The sequence below is a fragment of the Metarhizium robertsii genome (genome assembly GCF_000187425.2).
Source record: "Metarhizium robertsii ARSEF 23 chromosome Unknown MAA_Scf_4, whole genome shotgun sequence".
NCBI classification, from domain to species: Eukaryota; Fungi; Ascomycota; class Sordariomycetes; order Hypocreales; family Clavicipitaceae; genus Metarhizium; species Metarhizium robertsii.
In genome coordinates this window covers 603478-618414 of record NW_011942182.1, presented here as the reverse complement: position 1 = coordinate 618414, position 14937 = coordinate 603478, and the positions used below count along the sequence as shown (strand labels likewise).

General features: G+C 52.8%; 3 protein-coding genes across 3 annotated transcripts; 1 reads left to right on the top strand and 2 right to left on the bottom strand.

Annotated features, from left to right (window-relative positions):
- Positions 1-1087: 1087 nt before the first annotated feature.
- Positions 1088-3886, bottom strand: MAA_09862 (GTPase activating protein (Gyp3); the record flags this gene model as incomplete). The annotated part of the gene is made up of 1 exon (XM_007827860.1): positions 1088-3886. The coding sequence occupies one exon, from the start codon at positions 3884-3886 to the stop codon at positions 1088-1090; it is 2799 nt and encodes a 932-aa protein (XP_007826051.1).
- Positions 3887-10589: 6703 nt separating this feature from the next.
- On the bottom strand, positions 10590-11439 carry MAA_09861 (uncharacterized protein; the record flags this gene model as incomplete). Its single annotated transcript, XM_007827859.1, has 3 exons — positions 10590-10837; positions 10915-11087; positions 11354-11439. 3 exons carry the CDS (start codon positions 11437-11439, stop codon positions 10590-10592), a joined length of 507 nt encoding a protein of 168 aa, XP_007826050.1.
- A 2446-nt stretch (positions 11440-13885) lies between these two features.
- On the top strand, positions 13886-14296 carry MAA_09860 (Glyoxalase domain-containing protein 5; the record flags this gene model as incomplete). Its single annotated transcript, XM_007827858.1, has 1 exon — positions 13886-14296. One exon carries the CDS (start codon positions 13886-13888, stop codon positions 14294-14296), a length of 411 nt encoding a protein of 136 aa, XP_007826049.1.
- Between the last annotated feature and the right edge of the window lie 641 nt (positions 14297-14937).

The window sequence follows — 14937 nt, the reverse complement described above, 5'->3', positions numbered from 1 at the left end:
GAAGCGAGGCGAGCGCGGCGAGGACACCAATAGAGCGCCGCGTCAAGGCATGTCTGTCACGAGAATACGAGCGGAGCGAGGGCACAAGAACACGCAATGTACATTGAGCTAGAACACCTGTATCAAATTGTTTGCCGCACCTACCCCCCTTGCTTGCTCCTCCAGCTCAGACGGCCCGCCCCGTGAGCACGTTTCTTACTTTACAAACCACAACCGCTTTTGCCGTTCCTTTACCAACTACCTAGGTACCTACCTACCTAGGTACTTCAAAACCTAGGGGTAAGGGATACGAAACACAAAGCACCGTGCTTTAGACGCAATCGACACAAAACACTCCACGTCCAATCCTCTGCTATTTCTCATCATCATCGGTGTCAATTATCACCATTCTACCTATATAATATATGCTGCCTTGACGCCCAGTTTACTACCGTGCCAGATTTCTTTTTCTATCCAGAAACTGACAAAAAAAAAAAAGAAGAGAAAAGAAGAAAAGAAAGAAGAAAATTTGATTATGTACATAACCCCGGTACCCATCTATGCACGCACGCCACAAGTACGCCGTCCATGCGCACCGCCTCAATAGCAAGCCGCAGAGAAATGTATTTCAACATCACTCCATCATGCCAAAAGCCACTGGCCACTAGCGTGGCGATAAACCAACACCAGCCTCACATTTTGATGCAGACGTAAAAGTCATGAGTTATCACACATAACCCACTTGGCTTTCGTGGCGTCTCCCCCAGCAGAGACAACTACTTGCGAAAGGGCCGGTGGTGAAATGACAAAATAGAAAAAAACAGGTATGCATGTCATCCAGGAAAAATCACAACGCTTCATGAAAGTCCCATCAACTGTCCTTGGTCAAGGTCCGGCAAGAGAGGTGTGCAACGTCGGTAAGCCTTCGAAGGAACCACGAAGGAGAAAGAAAAGAAAGGAAAAGAAAAGAAAAGAAAAAGAGGGGTATAAGTTGAAAATTTGTGATGCTCACCCACGTATTTAACCACGTTTGGAGCAGAAGAATGAATCAAGAAAAAGAGATAGTCGGGTGCGGCCCAACTCAGTGAGTCTGTGCTTCACAAGACAGTTAAACCTCTGCAGCCCTCAGGTTGGCACTCTTTTTCCTCCCAAAAAGAGTGCCTTTGCGTGATACGGAACCCGACTCCACTTCAGTCAAGTTGCCGCTCAGGTCCGTCTTTTCGCGCTGCTGCAGGCTTTGTTCGAGCTCTTGTTTGGCCCTTTGACGCCTTTCCTGTCGGCGTTCGTCAATGGCTCCCTGACTAAGATGACCAAATCCGTTTCTTCGCTTAAAGCAAGCTTCCATGAGAGCATTGGCGTCCAGCATTCGCCGGGGGATTGCCTGAACAACTCCAAACATTTCCATCGGATCTTTGACCGCCTTTATTTCGCTCTCGCCGCTCTTGAAAATCGCCAGTGCAATGCGGAAGAGTGTCTTGGAGCCCTCATAGAAGAAGACATCCCAGACTCTCAGTGTTGTCTCGATGGGCAACGTACCAATATAGCAGCTCATAAACCAAGCCGTCATGCACAGTGTAATCGGAGGTAGACGATCTGTAGATAATCTTGGATGTTCCCTTCGTCGCAAAATGGGCCTAGTTTTGCGTATAGACTTACTCGTGCTGGGCCTGCCCGTGGGAAGGTTTTCTAGTTCTCCGCCAATCTTGTCCCATACCGAGGGCATCGTGTCACGCAGTTCCGTCATGAGCACACCCAAGTCCACCTTTGATCCTTCCAGGCTCATATCGTGTGTTCCCGGCAGGTAGATAATGGTGATTACATTCAACAACCAAAAGCATTGCTCTTCTGTCTCCACGAACAGCAGCAAGAGTCCAGCCAGGAAATTTAGACTCTGGCAGTAACCAATACGGGGATTATAAATGGAAAAGGCATGCAAGACACGGCGAAGTGACGTGATAATCGGTGGCTCATTCGAAGCAGCAGGTAGCGGTCCCGGTGTGCTTTCATCCCCAGAGGAACCCGTCATTGTCGATTGGCTGGTTCGCTCGCTGTTGGGCACAGACTGGAAATTTGCTGATGGCTTGAACTGAATATTGTCCGGAAACGTCCTGTGCAGGTCTCGTTCAATTGCCTCGATATCCACCTGTTTAGCTGATTTATGCAAGAGCCTTTCGTATAAGCCGGCGTGTTTGGCCAAGATTGCCGGCCCACCCGCATAGTAAAACCACGCTGCTCCACGCCAATCGGGCGGTATCCCTTTCCTCACAAATCTCTTCGTCTTTGCATTTGGCGAGGGGAATCGAATGGGACGATCAGTCATCAGGGCACAGTCTTTGAGGTAGGCTACCCACTTCCGTCGTCTTCGAGCAATGTACACCGAGTACTCGGCGTTCCACGCATCGTACTGTTCTCTAGTAATAGATTGATTGGCCTTCTTAAAGCCATATCGGTCGCGTGAGCCAGGGTCCTCGGGCTCAATTGGCATCGGCGTGGCCGTTGGAAGCGCAGGCTTTGAGGCTGGGGGTGGTAAGTTCACAGTCGTTGGAAATTCCTTTGCGGGAGCCGGGTCTGATGTGATTGACGGCTCAGAATCAAGTGACTTGGCCGAGTCCCGTTTTTCCGGCATATCTACATCGGCCTTCCCTGCTATAGCCGCCACGGATGCTGTGAAAGCTGGGCTGGTAAAGATCATCTTTGATTGACGGATTTCGGCGTCTAGTGTGGAACGGGCGGTTGGCAGTGGCGGTTCGAGGCTCTTATCAGCAACAGGAACAGTAAAGGGAATACTCGGTACAGCTGGAGCTGACCGAGTGTCAGGTTCTGACACAGCCGTCATCGGTCTCGAATCCAAGTTGCCTTCGCTCTCGGGATCATCGAAGTCACTTTCGTTTTCATCATCCGCAAAGCCCTTTTCGTACATGCCCATAACATCTTCCAAGCTGGGCTCATCGGGGTTCTCGAGGGAGGTGACAGAGCTGTCTTTTGTAAGAACACTACTGCGCTCTGTGACAGCTGTACCAGGGGTTGTTGAGGCAGTGAGCTGGGATCTGAAACTGGACCGCAATTCATCCCCGCTCAGCCAGGGAGCGGTCCCACCCGCGCCTGGGCTTGTTAGAGGTGTTGAAACGGGATACTCCGGGCGGCCAGGGACAGCAGGAGTCCGAGCGGGTGTAAGAGCTGGTGGACCAGTAACATTTCTTGCACGATGCCTTGACTCAATAAAATCGCTGTTTGTATGCGGTAACGGAGAGGCGTAAGTGGAGGATGACTTGACAGAGGAGGCAGAGGGACGCCTGGGTCGTTGCCATGGAGGCGTTTGTGACAAGGGGTTGGCGAGATCCAGGAAGCGGTCTGTGAGATTTGACATGTTGGCCTGTCGTGGCCTGATAGGGTCTGGACTATGAAGGTTTTCCGGTGGTCCAGCTTGACGTATGCTTTGCTTTCGGGGTCTTGAAAAATTTTCGACTAGAGGGGTGCCCTCTGATGAACGCATATCTGCCAAGGATGTTTTAGCTTTAATCGACCGACATGGTGATTCATTTCGAGGCTCTGGAGTGCCTATCCGTAGGCTGCGAGGGCTTCGCAGAGATTGAGATACAGCCGGTCCAGCTAGAGGGGGAAATGGTTGGGGTAGCATGGCCTCAGATAGCATTGTCGGTGACACTCTAGAACCGGAGGTTGGACTCTGATTTAGTAAGTGCAGCCCATGAGAAAGTGAGTCCCATCGAGGCGAGACGGGCAGTGGAGGTATCTCTGGTAGCTGTGGCACTTTTTCTCGAGCAGATGTATCGACAGTCAATGGCTTGATTCTCGAGGCATACAAGGAATACTTTCGATTGCGAATGGGGTGTTGACCAGGAGGAATTGAGCCTTCTTCATCGGACTGAAGCACCGCCATAGAGTCCATTGTGGCTGTCCAGAGCCTAGGGCCAGCGGAGGAAGCTTGAGGAGCCTAGTGACTTGAGTATCAGGATTGAATGTAGATGAGCTGATCCCACAAGTGTTTTCCGAAGATGATGGGGCGTGAATCCGAGTAGTGAGAGTAATCGGTCTGTGTTGCATGGATGCGAGACTTGGTGTAGGAAGAACAAATAAAACGCCACTGTTTCAACACTCGACTATCGTTGAATAAAGAAACATACAAGTCGCCATAGCCGGGACGATGCGCTCGCTCGGTGCTAGGCGGGAGATGATGAAACTGGCTGGAAAGCGTGTGCCGTAATAAATGAAGCCGATATTCTAATCGAATTGTCGAACAAGTGCGAGAGGGAGAGCGAGAAGGGAAAAGGCGTGGTTGGTCAAAGGAGCGTTCGGCAGCCGTGGTCAGTCGAGCCCTAGTATGTTGAACAGCCTGCAAGTTAGGAAAGAGTGGAAGCTAGAGATTGCTTTTGTCTCGTATCTCTGCGAAGGCCGCGATGGCTAGTTGTAGAAAGGAAGGAGAGACGGGGAATCGAGGAAAGATTTCGACAAAAGAAGCGAAAACTGCGTTGGCAGTGGTTGAAACGGTAAAGAGTGGCGCCAGAATAGAAGCAGCGAAATGCGGTGCCTTGGAACGTCGGGATGCGATACGTTCAATATTAAGCTTTGCCCTAAATGGAGGCTGTTGGGCAACCTGGTGTCGAGATTGGATGACGTTGAACAGAGTAAAATTTGGTTGGGCAGACGAAACGCCGCCGGTGCAAAGTTTCCTGCGGCAGCTAGTGAGGCTTATGGCCACAAAATCCCCATCCCAAACCCAGGACCAAAGGCAAGCAGACGGCAGTTGAAGGGACAGGACGTGGTGGAACTCGGACAAGGAGCGCTCGGTCAGGGATGGTGAATATGCTGCGAAGCTCCCGGTGTTTGAAGTTTGGTGTTGCGGTGCCAGGCTGCGGCTGCGGCTGCGGCTGCGATGGGATATTTTTGCTCGACTCAGATGTCACGGGCGGCCTGGTCCGTGGAATGTCGATTCGACACAATGGGCTGAAATGAATAACAACAACAGCAGCAACACCTGAACAGGACAAAGGCACGGCTAGCGTGTTGTCCACGGCGACGCTCTTCCAGCAATGCGGCTGAAGGAGATGGGTGCGAGAGGCAAGACTCGAGAGTTGACAAACACACGGGGTGGAATGTGGGATGGATCCGGGGGAACAAGTCTGCACGTCGAGTCAAGCTCGATTCCTCCATCGCTCGTCGGTGCTACAGACAAAGCATCCGCCGCTGCACGAGCGCACGAGATGATCAAATGTACCGTCAGCGCTGACATTTGGGTCGGGTCTTGTTTGTTTTGCCCAAACCGGAGAAGTAAAACTCAGCACTCGGCTAAGACAACAAGGGACAACTGTGGGCACGGCGATGGAGGCACTGGAGACTGTGGACGATGCTTGGACGGATCAATTTCCATTGACTCCATAGTACCGACGACAAGATGGACGAGATAGCTGCACCAGGGACCAGGGCCATGACAAGCATGGACCGGATGCGTGGATCCCGCGGCACACAATCAAACGGTTCAAGTCATGGTCACGGCCCAAGGAAAAAGCAACAACGGTCGACAACGGTCAGTACTAACACATTCGGGCAGCATCTGTGGGAGTCCCCTGCTGGAGAGACAAGAAAATTGGCAGCCTGCAGCTGCTTTCTGTAAGGGCGAGCCGCCCGTGTGTTCTTGGCTTCCATCCGGCCAGAGGATGAAGCCATCTCGAATAGAATCTGCCTGAAGAGTCTTGTATAATTCATTTCGGTGCCTGAGCGAGGACCGGGGGGGCTGATACCCGGTATCCGATACACGAGTCTTGTACGAAGCCTTCATGCGCGTGCAGGTACCGTATACCTCCCCTCAAATAACAAGCCCTGTCGCGCTAGATGCGCGGCCGTGACCCGATCGCGCCGCGAAAAGGACCAAAGAGGCAAGCACGTCCCAGAATATTCCACAGTCACGTTGTTTACCCGGGACGCCGTCTCCTTGGGGTTCTGTGTTGCATGACGCGACGTGGAAAGTTGCATGGCAGTAGTCGACGCTGCAGGCTGTACTCGGCACTCTGCAGAGTTCTCAAGTGTCCAAGGACATCTCCAAGCCTGCGCCTCATTGTACTTATGTAAGTAGGTAGTACTCCGTACTCCGTAGTTCTCCGGTAATACTTGACATGTTCTAAGTAAAGCATCCAGGAACCTGGGCGAGCCGGGGGCCGATGTCCAAGTGGTGAGTGACATGGACGGCCAAGACTGACAGGCCGAGAGGAAGGAACGCCTGGTGCTTGGTAGACCGTGCCCCGTGCAATTTACACTGGCAGCACTGCCAGTCTACGACAGGCGAAAGCCGAGGGGCCCAATCACGAACCACAACACGTCAACTGGTCCACGGCAAACATTGAGGGGAGGAAGGCACGACCAGTTGATCAATTGGCCCATTCGCTGTTGGCGGATTTGATGGCTTGCTAAACTCCGTCGCGAGCTGCTAGGCCAGCTGAGCTGCAGAGGCTAACAACTTCCATGCATTCTGTCAAAAGCCAAACTTGACCTCCAGTCCCGAGATGCATGTCGACGCTACTGCGGCCCTGAGGACGACCCTTGCAGCTTTCACAAAGACTTTTGTCGTCCGTGAGCTGTCGCCAACCTTGGCCCTGTCGACTAATTTCACCCAGAATGGGACCAGTTTGTTTCAATGTTTGGCACCATGGCGAATCTGGTCCAAAACACAGGCCATGACGTTCGATGACGCTCAATGAAGCTTGAGCACATCACTCCATGATAATGGCTGAGGTCGCCATCTGTCCAAGGGACTGCATCCATTCAGCTTCGCCGTCAGACATCCACAGCCCCGGCAATATAATCCTGCCCAGGGCCCTTCCTCCTTCAATCATCCAGGGGTTGCTTTTTCCGTCGCGGAGTAACTACTATACACTAAAAGACAAAAAAAGAAAGAACACAGGATTGGTTTCAAGCAGGCAAGCCAAAATCCTCCAGCAATTGGTTCCGGCACTTTCAAAAAAACTAATTGGCACCCTGCTATAACTAGTACCTAGGTAGCTAATTGGCTCCGTCCACACAATAAACCAAGCAATACTCGCCGGCTACTCTTAGCTCTCGTCTCGTCGCCGATTCATCCAGCTTCAATGAGGTTGGCTCGCCATGCTCCAACGCTTCGCCAAGCCTGTTACCCGTCAAAGCTCTGGCTGACAAAGTACGGGCATCCTGAACAGATCGCCGCCATGGTGCCTTCTTACGGAGTAGTAGACTGTTGCAATATCAAGCGCCGGCGTCTGTTCTCCAACTTGGCCAGGAGCGTGTTTTCGCCTGTTTCAGACCCTTCCAATTGCTCAGTCGCCATCAGTCGACGCCACTTCGTCAGCCATGTCTGTGAAAGACCTTAAGCGAGCGGCATCGTTCATGTTAAATTTTTCGGCCCGTGAATCAGAACATCGGCTATTGCCTCAGGCACTTCTGTACCTGTATAGTGCACGTTACGGAGTACAATCGATGTCTATGTACATAGAGTACAGCATGGCTTTCGAGTGAATACTCCGCATGTCTGTGGAGAAGGGCCCCTAGGGGAGGGGGCTTTCAACTGTTAGGCCTACTTGCTGCTCATCCACTCATGCAAGGGACTGAGCCGGTTGCCGGTAAGTCTTGAGCTACTCAGATGGGCAGCCGCTACAGGCGTGAAATACGCACGATATACTAGCTCATGAGCCTCAGTCCGGTGTCCTGGTCTCAGAAAGGGCCTTTCGAATTCATCATTACGCAAATCCTCCTCACAAGACACCAATAGCATGGATCTACGGTTAGCTGCCTACAATGCAAGGAGTGAGTTGAATCTCAGGGGTCGCGTTACGCCCTCGGGGCTGCCTTCACCCATGGGGAAATCATCGCCAGGCGCCACCACACCCATTTGCTCTTCCACATCAAGCCGGAGGTCTTCTAGCGCGGCCGGGTAATCTGCTTGGTCAATTCCTCAGCTCAACAAGGAACACGGATATTTTGACTTTTCTGACAACTCAGATAACGCGCGACAAAAAAAAATACTCACAGCAAACCTAAACTTCTGTGTTTTCCCTCGCACGATCCAAATCCTGTAGAACGTGTGAATAAACATACTAGTAGCTCTATTCAGGTGAGACAATACCCCGGCAAGTGGATGGATTGAGCGAATGGGCTGCAAGCAAGATTTCGTTCAGATATGGTCAACATATTTCCCGGCTGATTCGGCGAATGTTCTCAAAAATCTTATTTTCAAGCACGACATCTCATCCACAGGGAGGACGATGAACAATGTCATCCTATTCTTGCATAGAATGAATCCTACTACTTCAGCAACTAAGATGCGACTCTCCATTGCATTCCATGCTGTGCCTTTCTTCTCGCATAAGTTTCATGCAAGGCACAACTTCTGTCTCACTCACGATGAACTCGGATATGTAAGGCGATTAAGAAACAGACATGGTTATCTGTTCCCGCTTGTCTTACCTCGGTAAGGATCACGCAGTCGTTTATTAATGCAGTCCCTTGCTTCGGGCCGCTAAGCCTTGTGCAAGTAAAGTTATCCAGCTTGAAACTCTAGGTGTGTCTTTGGGCTCGTTGCTCCTAGTGAGGTGCCGAGAACCTAAGAGGAACATCAAATTTCCGTCTTTCAACTCGAATGCTACCAAGCAGGTTTGGCATCGGCCTTGTTGCATAGAGCCTAACTCAGGCCGCATTGGCAAATACCGACAAAAACGGTTACAGCGCATCACTCTACGGCCTGATTGCAAATGGCGTACCCGTGGATCAGATCATGTTTGGGATGGATTGCCTAAATGTCTTGTTCGAGGTGCCAGCGTGCCAGCAACAGTTCGAGCTTGCCACTGCCAGGATACTATTGCTTAGGTTTCGAACGAAGTACTACATATGACTCATACATGGTATAGGTTAGCTTGTGGTTCATATCGTGTTAACGTTGTCTGCTAGGCAAATCCCCACTGTTCGCATCACGAAGCCTGACCTCTGATAGACCATGGAAGAAACAAAGGATCATCGTATCAAAACTCAAGATTCTCATCTATTAAAATTTGAGATTTATACTACATTTGTTTTAAATTATAACAAGCCCAGCTTTTCTGGAACACCTCCAACTCTACGCTGCAAAGATCTGCATGCTATAATCATCTGGTTTGTGTCCGCCTATTTCGTTGCGACCAGCCCGGCGATCTCGTCTGACCACCAGCAAGACTTATCCGATCAAGTCTCCACGGAGAGTTTTTACATGTCGTGCACCAGGAGCTTTAGAACATTTTGGTGGCAAGCTGGGTTTGTCTCCGGTAAATATAACGGGTGGGCCTACGTACGTCGTTCCGAGCAACGTACGGAGTACATCAGCCAATCCCATCAGCCATTGATGATTTATCCCTATTCATCATCTCATCCGTGTCAGAGGGCGAATTCCATACGGCCTGACACAAGTTGCAGCGACCGTCTAATTGGGAGTCGGATGATTGGAAAGCACTGACCGAAGGCCGGCTTGGTCCATGGTCCATGGCAATTATCCGTCCGAACCGATTAGTTGATGAAGTTGACAACGTCGACCTAGAAGCCGGTTGCATTTGCTTCTCAGCAAGACGTGTCCTTCGAACGGCAGAGGCTGGGATTTGGACTCGAGAGGACCATCGGGGCAAGCGACTTGCGCCAGCCGTTGTAGCAACCTGGGCTGCCGCAAAACGATTGCATAAGGACATCTTGTTCTACAGCACAAGCAGAAACAATCTAGCCTCGCAGTTTGTTGCACGACAACTAGGATTGCAGCCGTTGGGTTGGGTATGGAAACTTCACGTGTAGAAGCTGCTTTGTCGCTTGACGGGCTGTGATGAATACCAGACACGAGCGCTATGTACAGTGTCTTGCCAATGCATCGTCCACTCGAGGATCATCGGATAGTTTCAGGATATCCCCTTTGACTTCATCTCATCATGGTCAACCAAGATGATGTTGATTGGCAAGTCTTCGGAATTGGCAGATTGCGCGATTTGAGCAAAGGTTACATATGACGCTAATTATTCGGTTCGCAATCTAGACGAGCCCGACATCAGGAAAAAGGGAGCATTGACATGGTCTATTTCGCAATCCGGGCACCGATTGTGGTAACTTGACAACTTGGCAATTTCGGCCTAGCATATGGTAAGATGGCATCGCACGTCAATGATTATGGATTACGTGGTGGATGATGGAGCGTGTGCACGCATAATGCATGCACAAATGAGATACAGGATTCGGTCACACTGCACGAATTTTCCGATTCGTTGACGAAACAGTCCAACACCCGCCAGAAATAGTCAAAAGCAGGCGACGCGCGGTAGTCATCTGTCCGTTAACCCCAGGGACTCTATTACAATAGCCAGTCTACAAATACATCAAACATCCTTTCTCAAGATTGAGTCATCTCGCAAGCACGTTGGAATTGCGACTCATGTCGCTGCAGACCGTCTGTGTCCCTATTTCTGTCGTCACCAAAACACGGTGACGTGCCATATACGATGACCACCGCCAGGGTGACAAGAGGGTGACACGGAAGTTATCCAGCGATTGCAGATAGGCCAAGGAGGGGAAAAGAGCGAGAGAGAGGGAGAGGGAGAGAGATTTGACGATTGAATGAGCCATTACTCATCACCTCCTGCCGCAACGGCCTCGGGTTCTGCCTCTGCATGGGTTGCAGGAGGTTCAGTCGCCTTGATGGCTTCCTTGGTGGGTGCTTCATCTTTGGCGTCGGCGTCAGCGTCGGCGTCGGCGTCGGCATCGTCGGCATCAGCCTCCTTCTTGGAGTCGTCGCCGTTGGCAGTCTCGCCATTGGTGACTTCCTCGGTAGGCGCCTCCGCAGTCTTGCGTTTCTTCACAGGGGGTTGGTCGTCTTTATTGTATAGAAGGTGAGCAATTAGAGATGCGCTGATGTTGCGGCCAGTGTTCTGATGACGGCCCGCGACTTACCATGTACGCCATTCTTTTCGGCCTTGGCAACTTCCTCGCCTTCACCTCCATCATCGGCTTCAGCCTCAGCCTCGGCCTCGGCCTCATCTTCATCCTCTCCTTCTGCTTCTTCGTCATCCTCCTCCTCCTCTTCGGCGTCGTCTTCTTCTTCCTCGTCTGCGGTGGAGACATACCTATTAGCGGGCTGGTTAGTACATGTCGTCCAGGTTCGAGTGTAAGTAGCAGATGCGCCGAGCAGAATGCGCCGGAATGCTATTGCCTAGTCCCTGACCGAAAAAGACTAAGGATGCCCTGGTCCATCACAATTGATTTCTCAATTGAGCCGGATATCTTTTCCCAGGGCGGATTTGATTGATTGACAATGGCGCAATCCTGGCTGGGTGGCTGAGGATCTGGGCAGACACTCCGGGTGAGGGCTCGGATTTGGACGCAGACTTACTCCTCTTCCTCCTCACCATCATCCTCCTCGGGGAGAGAGACGAGCTCCTCCTCTTCCTCGTCCTGCTTTCTCTTTCGGGAAGACATTACTCCGTATTGGGTCGGAAAAGGATAAGGACCGGCTATGTGGATGAGGCGATTGGGGATGTAAGTGGGTGCCTGCCGAGGGAATTGGATTGGCAACAGATGGGATTAGGTAAACACAGCACGACACGAGAGAGAGGAGAATAGAGGAGGAGGAGGATGGCTAGGGAAGGTTGGGAGGGAGAAGGCTACTTGTACGTTTGGCTTGGACTGGTACGGAGTACTTGACTACGGCACCGAGGGACGAGGAGAGCGAGGACCAGAGGGTAGAGGAGGGAGGGGACGAGGAAGCAACGAAGAGCAACATGAGCAAGCATGGAGCGACCTAGTCAGCGAGTGAGCAGCACACAAAGGCAGAGAAAGGTAGGGGGGTGCGATCAAGAGCTCCGTGGTGCTAAATACCGCCGTTTCATTAACGCCACGCCCAATTCTGCTCCTGGTGGACAGGAACTCTTGGTGGTCCAACTGGGCAGTACGGAGTACACACGCAGCACTCTGTCCGTACGGAGCACACTCGCTGGGATCAACAAACTGGGCCAGGCTGGAGTCCCGAGGGGTACCAAGACTACCAGGCCAAGAGGTATGGACACCAAAAGTATACACAGCACCCGGCCTGGAGATCGCTCCGGCTCTGCACATTACATCCATACGGTACGGAGTATGGAGTACTGATTTTGGTTCTAGACCGAAACCAGCTCGCTCTTGTTTTCTGCGTCAGCCTCCAGTCTGAGCTCAGGGCAGGAGCTGAGGTGCCGGGACGTCAACTGGTTCTTGGTACCGTACTGCGTTACTGAGGTAAGGGGGGACCACTGACTGCAGCGCGACTGACGTACGGTCCTCTGGCCACCAGCCTCGTGTTCAATTCACCGTGACCCCAGCCTAGAGGACATGTTTGCCTATGGGGAGCGAGATTCCACTGCCTTGGACACTTGATCGGCTCGCCCAGGGCGACGACGGGTAACGGGTAGCGGGTAGCGGAAAGCAAGCCCTACAGTACTCCGTATGGCGGAGAAAAAAGCGCATAGTTCATCACGTCAGTCAGAGCCAGGCTGCCGGACAGGGTATGCAATTCCACAGAGTTCTGCGTACTCCGTACATACGGGGGAGAGGGCGAAGCGAGGGAGCTGGTCAAGGAACTTGGGTCGATGAGCAGGCTGGCAAAAAACAAGAAGCAAGAAGAGGATGGCTGGTTGGCGGGGTGGAGGATGCCTGGATGCGGCGCCTCTCTCTGGTCGTCACGTCGTCACCAATTGCGGAGCTTGGGGCGTTTGGGGCATAATCTGGAGACAGAGACATGGAGCCGGCAAGATGGAGGCTTTGGCCACCACGGTCACTATGGCGCAACCCCCGAGCTCTCCCCTGTTGAGGGCTTGAGTCGGAGCAATGACGGGCTGGAGTGTCTGCCCGGCTGTTTGTTTGCTTCGCCGCGGGGCGTGGGATCGGAGTCCCATTCTAGGTCTGTGCAACAGGGCGTGTCTGTAACGGTTCGGGTTCAGTCCTGCTCTCTCAGTCTTGCGCTCCCTGGCGTTTCTCTCTCTTGTCGTCTGTCTGTCCTGCCTCTTTGTCTCTCCGTTTTCCCGGCCTGTCTTGCGTCGACCTTGCGCTACGGCTATCACGTATGGGTAACTGCCTCTAAGCCGCAGGCTGAATGGCTGCATGGTTGGATTGCCCTCGGAGCAAAGGTCTAGCGTTTAGGGACCATTGTTCGTTCTTTCCCTTCTTCTCATGCGCTCCGCGATTGAGGCCCTCCGCTCACCCAACGGCCGTCGAGGCTGCTTGGAGGCTGAGATGCTGCATCGCGGTGCACCTCACCCCGACCTTTGCTTGGCGGAAAGGCTGAGGGAAGCCGACAATGCGCATTGCGTCAAGTCTCATAAGTTGCTTCGCGCGTGGACGTGCAAAGCATTGAGCCCGGAGTCGTCGACCTTGACAATTCGTCCAGCCACCACTTCAGCCCACGCCACCATTCTCCAGTCTTTGTGTTATTTTCGCTTGATCCACGGAGCACTACTCCTTACTCCTTACTTGATCCTTTGTAACTGCTGACTGTCGTCAATTACCTCGAGGTATTTGGTCAAGACACTCGCCTAGGCACGGTGACAAACCCAGGTGTCTCGCCATTGATCCGTGGGGAGTTGTGGCAGGGTAACGGCCGCCCTCTCGCCGCACACAACGGATTGCCATCAAAAGATTATAATGCTTGGTGGTGATGCCCATTGAGCATGTGATTACCTTTTTGTACGTAGACAGTGCTTGCCAGCTTGTTACCCAGTCCTGGCCCGAAAAACGTAGTCTAGAAGGGGCAGAGTCGCATCATGACGGCTAGATACCTATACGGAGCACGGCCGACTAGTATTGTCAATTGCGCCTTTTAACACAGCTTTCTCTGCCGGTGCACTCGATCCTCACCGATTCAACACCCATCACAGTATACATACGTACGTACAAAATGAGCAAGCCTCTTGCGCCCGTCAAGGACATCGACCACCTGGTGCTCACCTGCAGCGACATGCAAGCCACCATCACCTTCTACACCAAATACCTCGGCATGACACTCGAGACATTCACCTCGGAAGCGACGCCGTCTATCCAGCGGAGCGCGTTGAAGTTTGGCACGCACAAGATCAATCTGCATCAGAGGGGCAAGGAGTTTGAACCCAAGGCGCAGACGGCGCAGCCGGGGACGGCGGATTTGTGTTTTCTCGTGGCCGACGGCGTTGATTTGGATCGTGTTGTGAAGGGGTTTGAGAGCGCTGGTGTGGAGGTGCTCGAGGCGGGCAGGGTGGTGGGGAGAACAGGAGCAATGGGAGCCATGAGGAGCGTCTATGTTCGGGATCCGGATGGGAATCTAGTAGAGTGAGTGATGGACAGAGCTTGGGATGGGATGATTGCTAACGCTTGCAGGCTGTCAAAGTATCTCTGATGGCGGACGCGACGGGGAATGCCGGGCATGGAGGGGATGAGTGAGGCAGCACCACGATGTGTGGGGGGTTTACGGGACGGAAGCTGGGTGTAGTTGCGCAGTGGCGGGATAGATTCCGTATTACTACTCCGTACAATAGACGGATCATGCCCACCGTCAGCGAGAAACGAATGGTGTTTTTGACGACGTGGCGGCTGTGGCCATCTCTGCCGCGGAGCCGGCGCCGGCGCCAGCTGAGCCAACCCGCGAGCGCCGTCGGGAGCCCGGCGCCAGACAGCAACCTCGGCTCAACATGCTCCAAACTCCAAGCTCCCCATCCGCAACTCCAACCGCGCCCTCGCCCGCTCGTGGCCATATTTCATCACGCCATTGCCAGCGCAACCATTGCACATCATCATTGACTCGCCCGCCAACATCGACTGCCGGCCGACCAGCTTCTTGGGCCGCGCGCAGCGGAGCCCCCAACCCCAAGCTCCATCACCACCTTCACCACCACCACCACCTCATCATCACCATCATCGCCATCATGTTCGACCCTTCGCCCCCGACCCCCGACTGCCCCTTTTGCGCCATCGCAG